This window comes from Macadamia integrifolia, unplaced genomic scaffold (genome assembly GCF_013358625.1).
Source record: "Macadamia integrifolia cultivar HAES 741 unplaced genomic scaffold, SCU_Mint_v3 scaffold_176A, whole genome shotgun sequence".
In the NCBI taxonomy this organism is placed as follows: Eukaryota; Viridiplantae; Streptophyta; class Magnoliopsida; order Proteales; family Proteaceae; genus Macadamia; species Macadamia integrifolia.
The window spans coordinates 140,757-150,259 of NW_024870630.1; the positions used below are offsets into that span (position 1 = coordinate 140,757).

General features: G+C 36.6%; 1 protein-coding gene across 1 annotated transcript; it reads right to left on the minus strand.

Annotated features, from left to right (window-relative positions):
* Window positions 1-271: 271 nt before the first annotated feature.
* LOC122071034 (organic cation/carnitine transporter 7-like) lies at window positions 272-8,300 on the minus strand. Its single transcript, XM_042635300.1, has 5 exons — window positions 8,133-8,300; window positions 4,839-5,139; window positions 2,850-2,922; window positions 1,816-2,170; window positions 272-643 (listed from the first exon to the last, which is right to left on the minus strand). The coding sequence occupies exons 2-5, from the start codon at window positions 5,137-5,139 to the stop codon at window positions 383-385; spliced, it is 990 nt and encodes a 329-aa protein (XP_042491234.1). The 5' UTR covers window positions 8,133-8,300; the 3' UTR covers window positions 272-382.
* Window positions 8,301-9,503: the final 1,203 nt, after the last annotated feature.

Here is a 9,503-nt window from a genome sequence, read left to right on the forward strand (position 1 = left end):
AAAACAGGATCAATTCTTCAAGTCTATATACTTGCGATCCAAAAGATTCCTCAATAAGAGTAAGAAAAAAATGGATCTAGATCCTCTCCAGAGTGCATTCGACAGTTGAGAGCAATTGGCATGCATCCCATGACCCATTGGATGCACGATGGGGAAGATCTGAGTCTGAAAAAGATGCTATGCTTTTGGGTTGGGCAAATGTGCATTGTCTTCGGCATCATCATTATTAGTTGTCAAAAATGGCAGCATTAGCTGCTGCACTATTCCCCCATTGAGCAAATTGATTATATTCACATGAAAGGAATGCCTACGTGGCTCAGCGTTTTCATATTTTGGCAATCCAACAATCCAACAATGGCTAGATAGTACTGATTACCGTGCATCAATTTCTTCGTGTAATACAAGTGACAACTTTGCTTGATTGAGATACAGTGTCACTTAATTCACAGCCCTTGGTTTCAAATGGGAAAAGCATACAGCAAACCCCTGAAACAAACATTACAATTAGAAATAGAACAATAGCAGCAGTTTGATGACAGCCATCTACCAATCCCACCGCCACAAGCGGGCATATCATTCCACCAATTCTTGCCACTGAGCTCGCAACTCCAAAACCTGTCGACCGGACTGAAGTTGGGTAGACCTACAGGAATGAATCAAAGCATGCATATATCAGTTATTTGGCATAGGAAAAGCAAAATGCTTCAGTGTAATATGCACATGAACAAATCAAAGATGTGAATGCCATGCACTTATCAAGTTATTTTCGTCAACCATCCTGATTCCTGACTGTTCGGACCATCTGTGCTGGGCCGAGAGCAACCCACTCCAAGGTATGACAATTCATTGCCCAGGTTCAAATTACCACATGAATCTCAAACCCAGACTTCCCGCAAATTAGCAAGCAGTCCTTTATGACCATCTCCATTGCCATCATTCATGCGTCCCCAAGTCGATTAGATCATTATTATAAATTATTATCATTTTCTAGCTTGTATTTACTTATGCTTGGACCAGACAGACAGAATCATTCCAACTCCAGTCTGGTTTTTACAACATTGGTCCATACTGTCACGTCATGGCCATTGGGTTGGATCATTCTCAAGCATTTACAGCATTAATTTTACTACAGCTTTGAGTGCCGAACAATATCATTATTAATTTCATGTCAAAGTACATAAATATGGTAGTGAAAGCAGATCTGAGCAAGGCAATTTCCATTGAAAGAATGTGGTCACTCAGACTATATTTTTTAAAAGAGAATTACAAACAAAATATTTAGGAAATGTCAAAAATGTGAAAGGACAGTGGGAGGAAAAAAGGACATTTTTTAACTAGAATAGAACCCATCAAGATAACCATGAATACATACCTTCTGAAATCATTTTTTAGGTAGAGTTCTACGAGAAAATCACATAATGATCTGAATTAAAAGTTTTTATATAATATTCTACTCTTTAGAAAGGGGAAAAAAAGTTCTATTGAAAGAAAGAAAACAGAAAAGAACCCATACTTTGTAAGGTAAAGTAATACAGTACGTATTTAAAAACAAACATATAATGACAGTATGCTTAAAAGTTCACAGCAACATGAGGATTCAACTTTCTTTGAAACCCGGAAATTTTGATATAAATATATGTGATGATTTTGCTCAATTCATAAGATGCCTTCCCCATATTATATTTCTTGACTTTTTATTTCTAGAGATGCCCCTCTACACCCCCTCACCCAAAAAAAAAAGGAAAAAATGAAAGAAAAAAATAAAAAATAAAAAATAAAAAATCCTTTCAAGAGTAATAAATTCCTCTAACTAACCTCTGGAGCATAAATGTAAATAATTGTGAAGGTTCCGGTGATACATATTCGAGCTCCAAAGAGAAGAGAAGTTGTTAAGGCCTCAGGTTGATGGAACATCAACGGTAGAAGGAAAATGCAAGATATGAAGAACATCAATGACATTGAAGCCTTGCGACCAATCCTGTCCACAGTAACCGCTGACAGCAGAACCCCAGGGAACTCTGAAAGCACGTTAAGTTCAAATGCTAATTGGCCTCTCTCCAGTGGGAGATGTTGACAAAAGCACATATGGAAGAATAATTTTCGTGGAAGAAGTTGACAAAAGCATATATGGAAAAAACAAATTTTCATAGTGGAATGAGCTAGACAATTCCTTTAAATCTTAAAGGAAAGTTCTAAATTGCAATCAAAAATATTTTTTATTTTTATTTTTATGAGTAATATTGGCTCTCATTTCTTCCCTTTCCCTTGTTATAGAGGCTCCTTGTATCTCTTTCTTCTTTTAATAATGAATTCTTTATTCACCCAAAAGAAAATTTTTTTACATAGATGCAAGTCCACCCTAGTATATATATTTTTTTAAGCAACAAACGCAAAGAGTTATTGAGAATGGAGAAGAATACAAGCAAGCCAAAAGATGCACTCTGAGAAAGGGCAAAAGACTTGCAACAATCAACAAATGTAGCACAATATTCTCAAAGTCAAGCAAGAAACCTTTCGAGATTTGAATTACACCCAGCGCGAAATCAAGAGCGTGACTAGTAAGCTTATTTGTTTTATATCATATATCAATAAAGATGAAAGATTGACTGGAGCAAGGGTCGTCTACGATCACCGGGTGAGTGATTTTATAGTTTAGGAGAGAAAAACTGTACCATATCTTTGTGTATATAAATTGAAGAAATTTATGGGCCATCACTTGATCTAGACAGAAAGCCTTAGCAACTACTCGGAGCAAAAGTGCCAAAGGCTAGGACAGACTCCTATCCACCCCTCCAGAACCCTGCCAAAGCAGGAAATACCATCAACACACTAAATGCTTCCCACCTAACTTTGAGAGGGGAGGAGTGAAGAAGAGGGAAGGTATTTCCTTGTCTAATACCACGAGAATGTTGAAAAATAAGTCTATAGAAACACATTGTGTAAACACAAGCACAGATTTAACTGTCCCATTTTAATCCTATTAACTTTACCTTTTACATGATAAGCTGCTAGAAAGTCGTTTGAGGTGGCATGGACATATGCAATGGAGGCCTAAAGAATGCTCCAGTATTGAGGGGTGATTTGATTCAGATTGAAGAAACTAAAAGAGCTAGAGGTAGGCCTAAAATAATTCTATCAGAAATGATAAAGAAATACATGCATAGCTTAGGACTAGTAACGAGTATGGCTTCAAATAGAGCTGCCTGGAGAAAAATGATCCATTTAACATACCCCATTTAGTTGGGATAAGGCTGATTTGAGTTGAGTTGAGTTGAGTTTCGTTAGAGGTATAATTTACCTTTGACCTTTAAAGTTTCAAGGGTTTCTAGAATTTCCCTTTAGTTTTTACCGTTTTAGCTTAGCCATTGAAACTGTCTGACCAGCACCCATGTGTGTCTACTGTCTAGTGCATCTGTCCCCAACTGCCATTGAACTGTAAAAGAGAAATTTATCCACTCTCAAAGCATGCCATATTATATATTTTTTTGTTGCACAGCGTCGTGACTATATACAGATCAACTCAACTCAAATCGAAAAGCTTCTTCGCAACTGTATCCTGTGGCAACAGGATGCTTATTTTGACATTTGACCCCATCCATTGTATATTTGTTGCTAAATCATAATTTATCAGGTCTTTTCATGCTACCTTAACCAATATAGTTTTGGGCCTTCTTCTTGACGTTTTGAAGCCTTCAACTTGCATAATACAACTGTCATTGGTCCAGTTATAGGGCTTTGTACACATAAAATAAACTCCGTGTAGAGTGTTTAATTGGTTACCTCAACTTTTATTATCCAAATGTTTCTTTACATGACCTTTCTTTTCTTGCTACCTTAACCAACATAGGTTTGGGCCTTCTTCTTGACCTTTTGAAGCCTTAAACTTGCATAATACCACTGTCATTGGTCCAGTTATAGGGCTTTGTGCACAAAATAAACTCAGTGTAGAGTATTTAATTGGTTGGCTCAACTTTTATTATCCCAAGAGAGCCATTTCATTTGATTTTTTTCTATCTGATTACTTATTTGGGGGCCCTAAAGATCCTCAAATGAACTCATCTCTGATTCTAGTCTTCCTAGTCTGGGTGCTATTTAGGGATGCGTTGTGCTGGCTGCTATGGAAAAACTAATAGAATTCCTTTACATAAATTTTGACTCAAATGTTTCTTTACATGACCTTTCTTATTTCTATCTTAGGCATATTAGTGCTTTCATTGGACAAGGTAGGCCAGGCCAGGGACCACATGAGTAAGCTATATCCATGATCAGAGAAATATCACAAATTCACAATATCAAGTTTGCCTTGCCTTAGCAACCATGATGGTATCCTTTTGACACAACGCATATTAACATTTAATATGTTAGTCCCATCCATGTAAGCTCATGAATAATCTATCTTGGAAATCCATCACCAACAGGTGAAGAAGCTGAGACCAAACTGCTTAACATATTTTTGCAAGATTCTTTCCAATATTGTGTTAACAATCTGCTGATAAATTTATCAGAAGGTATCAACAGGACAAATTACAGGAACTAGATTAACAATTAGATGCAGTCAACAATATACATCCAGGACTAAAAGGGGCAAAAAGGAAATGTACATTGAGGAATGAAGGATAAAAGGCTATAACATATATATTTCCTATATTTTAGAAAATATCTTATTGAGTTATCAGGTAAATTTTAATGTGATTCACAAGTTCCAGTGGGATAGAAAGTAGGATGTCTCTACTCAGGGCTAGAACATAAAAGTTGATCCTCTCAAATGTAATGCATAAAAGGATAAAACAGCAAGGACAAATACAGTTTAAAGAAGCTGGTTTAGTAAAAAAGACAACATATGTAATAAAATAAAATGGAAAAGGCATACCTCCTTCCATAGTTATCTGAAACAATGCCCCATGAATATGCTCCCACTAGCATGCCAGCAAAGACAATACTGGTGATCAGGCTCTCTTGCTGAGAAGAAAGGTCCCACTTAGCTTGAACTGTAGGTCCCACAAAAGAGAGAATCATCATTTCCATAGCTTCTGCAACCCAACCCATCCCAGCATAAGCAAGCAAAAGACATTGAAATTTCCCAAACCCCAAGGACACTAGTGCTTCATCCACAGTGTACACTGGGCTCCCACTTTCCATCTGCAAGACCAAAGAGAGATGGACTACTTATTCTGGAAATGCACATAGAAATGTACTCAAAAAACATGAAGCATGATTTTCATTGTGGAATATAGCAGGACATGGTTAAAACATGCATAGCTCAGGAGCCCACATCATTTTCTAACCCCAGCTTCGCAATGAAAAATAAAAAAAAATTATTTTCACATCATTGACAAGAAAAGAGGTATAAAATTCAAGGGCCAGCCCCTTGATGTATGCTAGAACATCTCTATATTACTATTCCTTTTTCTGTTTCTTAAATCTTTTGTGGTTCATGGAAAAACTTTTCACTTCCTTTAATTATAGGAAATTCTTCAATCCATATGAATTAGTGTATTTGCCATATACTGACAGATAAAGATTGTACTCTTTTGTAACAATCGAACTACTGTTGTTCCAGTAACTGTCTCGCAAGCTAATCCCCTACTAGAATTAGAATTCTCCCAGTTCGGGATTAGTCCTGCATCAATTCGTATCAGAGCCATTGCAAGCATTGACGAGATTATTGCCTCTTTAAACCAGCTAGCTGAGATGGTTAGGAATTTTCAGAAGACGTTTCTGTTATGAAGCATCAAAGAGGGATTACATCTGAAAACAACACCTGCAACGAGACTTTCAGACAGCTCGCTGGGTTAGTTTTAAAGGCACTACTTAAGGAGCATGAAGAAATCAAAAAAGGCCTATGAAGGAGGCAATGCTTGAATATTTTAAGAAAAATAATCAACATGCAGAAAATTCTGCTGTTAAAGACAGCATTGCAGAACTCAAAGAATATAGCAAAGATAAGGTTGAAGCAATGGCAAAAGAAGAGAGCGTGAATAAGAGAGACATAACGAAAGATTAACATGAAATGGTGACTATTAAAGTTTCTGTTATTGTGGTTGAAGAATTTATATAGTTTGTGATACTGCTTCACTTCCTTGACAAGAAAGGTCCTTGAATACAAATTTTCATTTTATTGTTTGTGAGCGGCTAGAATTTTGTTTTGGGCTGAACATGGATGCTACTCACAGGGTGTTAATTCTATGTCACTTCAAAACTCATGGACAAGTTTTTTCAAGCCGGAGGAGAATTGATGCAACAGCTAAATACAAGTTACAGTATCAGACAAGGCCAGAATCCTGGTCTGTCTATGAATTCTATTCTTATTATCTCTGAGAATCCTATTCCTAGTCAGAAACAAATTTACAGTTTTCATTTTTTCTGAAACTTATGCTTCTGTTGATTCAATATTTACCTAGTGGATTCCAAGTGTAGGCTTTGGTGGATTCCAAGCCTGAAGATTGGAGGGATTCCTATTCTGGTTCGTCTTATGCGCTGTGATTTACTATTCGGAAATCAATTTCAGTTTCATGTTTGTGCTTTAATTCAAGTTCAAGTTGCCGAATTGATTCTTGATAAAACTCTGCTGTTCTTGGGATCGATTTTCATACTTGCTCTTTGATTCCAATTTATGAATTATAACCCAAAAGTTTAATCAAGTTTTAGTTTCCTAGTTCAAGTAAATTTCCACTCGATTTCAAAATCTGTTTTACTAATCTGATTTCAGTTCACTGAAATATCTTTGACTTCATCATGAATCAAATCTTGTTATCAATCATCTGAAACTTTCCATCGGTTCTGAATGTTTGAAGCTTTCCTACTTGAGGTAAGTTTTATTCATAAATACAATCCAGACATCAGAATTGAATCAGCATTTGCAGGACCTCTCTACCTATTAAACAGAACCTACAGTTAAAATTTGAGGTCAATCAGATTGGTTTTGTTCAGATTATTAACTTTTCTCTGATTCTGGTTCTTCTTCCTTTTTCCAGTGATCCTGTCACAAGCTAATCTCCTGCAGGAATTCTCCTGGTTCAGGATTAGTTTTGCATCAGATCTGTCATGGCCAACTTTGAGACACTTGGTTTGATGACAATGGTTGTATATTCTGTAAGTGCATTGGAAGATGCCAGCTTGCTGATTTGGTAAATGTGCACATTGATAGAAACCCAGAATTGGTTCAAAACCTGTATTCACCCACCTATTTAGCAGGAAACTACGCCCCAATTTCCCACCAAAAGGAAATATATTTGTTTTGGTGTCAATATTCTTCTTATAAATCCATAGAAATTATTAGGTTAATTCTAAATACGCAACCTCACTTCTTTGAGATTATATATTGAATGTAAACTGAAAAGAAATAGTTATTTCCTGAACTTTTAGTCCCATACTGTAAATTTATTCATTTTATAGACAGTTTGCTCAATTGTCTTGGCATAGTAGTTAAACAATAATTCATGGTTTCTTGTTGTGAAGAGATTCCTATTATGGATGTGACACACTATTGATACTTAAAAAACATAGGATTATAATGTTCACGTTTTGTTAATAGAGATCAAGTTACTGCAATTTAGTGTGGAAAGCAGCAGTGTTGATCATAATAGTTACCATCGAATGTATTCCCTTTTAGAGAGAGAGGGAGTACACCATGGGATACCCTTAATTCAATAATAGTATTGCTTGAAAAGCATATGGCTCTGTTCAGCCACAAATTTATGTAACATCACCATTAGGATATTCCACCACTTTTTTAGTACCTGCAAGTCAGTTAGGTGCTCTCTGCTGTGCAACAAGATTTTAAGAACTCATGAAATTAAATAAGCGACAACTAGAGATGCAAAACACTTCCTCAACCACGCCATCCCAACCCTCACAGTAGCTGAAGAAATCCGAACCCAAAACACAGAAATTCACCATAGAAAAAGGGAGTTTTAAGACTTTTTAAAGTAATAATATATGAGACAAGCCCCTTCCTTGGCATCATCAGCAGCAATTAAGTGCCCAAAGCTCAAAAGAATTTGAAGTTTAGAACCCATGAATTATATAATAGTAACAGAATGGCAACTATATGGAGTATGGACTTCTTTAACGCTACGATCATAAAGGAACAGATAGGGCGATAGAAACGTATATAAGATTTAAGTACCAACCTGATCGGAAGAATTCCTTAGGAATTGATTGAAGATGAAAGAAGAGGGGAAACGACGAAGAAGAAGTTGTTGCAGGAACGACCAGGCGACAAGACAAAATAATAATAATAATAGAGGATGATTACGATTTAGGAGTCATTTTGCCTTCTCATTCGATGTATAAACTCGTACGCCTTATTGACTTGTTGTCGTATAGCCTTTTGGGGTTGGTATTTATTTATTTATTTATTTTTAATAGAAACGAAAGAAAAAAACTAGATTAATAATAAATAGCTTAATACATTTATGTTCGGATGTGAAATGTACCACGTGGTTGTTTGGTCTCAACCAGTAATGATATATGCTAAAACGGTGGTAAATGGTTTAAAGATTCCCTTTTTAAATTCCTATTGGGGTAGTACTTAGGAGACGTTTCAAAAAAGCTTCTTATGTTGTCATAGGCCGGGCCTACCATTGATGAGCCCGTTTGATTGCATGGGAAATTTAAAGGGAAGGAATTTTTTTTTTATTTAAATATAAAAAAATGATAATTTAAGAATGAAAAAAAAAAAATTTAAACAATAAATTTAGGATGCAAAGTAGACAGTTAATTACCAAATATCGCGATTAGTGATATAGACACTTGGGTACGTAGTGCAATCGTAAGACAAAGACCAACTTGCTTCTTTCTCTGTTCAGGCCAACTGAAACTCATGCAATTGAAGTGGGCTCTTTCCCTTTTCGATTTGCATACTACGCTAGCTTTATAGCTTTGCTGAGCTTCATTGCCTCTTCTTCCTCATCGACATCTGTCTCTCACAGTCTCATTGGAGTGCAATCTGGAAAATGAATATCAAACCAAAAGTTCAATGACTAATGCACGCTTGGCAAAGAGAGGTGTATTGGGCTCAATTCTTTGTTCCCTCTATGTCGTTTGGAAGCGGAAGATCCCATCCATGCCCTTGTCAAATGCGAGCGAGCGAGCGAGCGAGCATGCAGCAACCTGCTGGAAGATTTTACCTTCACGCATCTGTGAATCAGATTTTTCAAGAGACGTTGACTCCTGATTGACGGTACTCTTTCATCCACACCCGTTTCAAGGGTTCTACAGTCGCCCCCTCGTTGGATCTCATATAGAGTTCTATCATTTGGCGAATTTGGAATGCTGGAAACAGGGCAACAACTTTTTAGTTCACCCTCCATTGCATTAGCTCTTCCTTAATTTACAACTTCCTACCTCATGATTGCTGAAGGTTTGTCGACTCATACCACATCTTCAATCCCATATGATCCAATCCCTCAACCTTTGGAAAGCAGGCATTCATCCATGGTTTCTCACTTCAACAACTCCACTGATGGGCCGTGGAAGTGCAAATAGACTTTTTCTTTCTA

Bases quoted from the DNA above. Each gene is read 5' to 3' on its own strand.
- LOC122071034 (XM_042635300.1), bottom strand. From the start codon at position 5,139: ATGGAAAGTGGGAGCCCAGTGTACACTGTGGATGAAGCACTAGTGTCC. The intron at 2,923-4,838 runs GTTGTCTTTTTT...GTGTTTCTATAG, and splicing joins CATTTTATTTTATTACATAT to ACTTATTTTTCAACATTCTC. The intron at 2,171-2,849 runs GTTAGGTGGGAA...TAAGATTTAAAG, and splicing joins TTCACTCCTCCCCTCTCAAA to GAATTGTCTAGCTCATTCCA.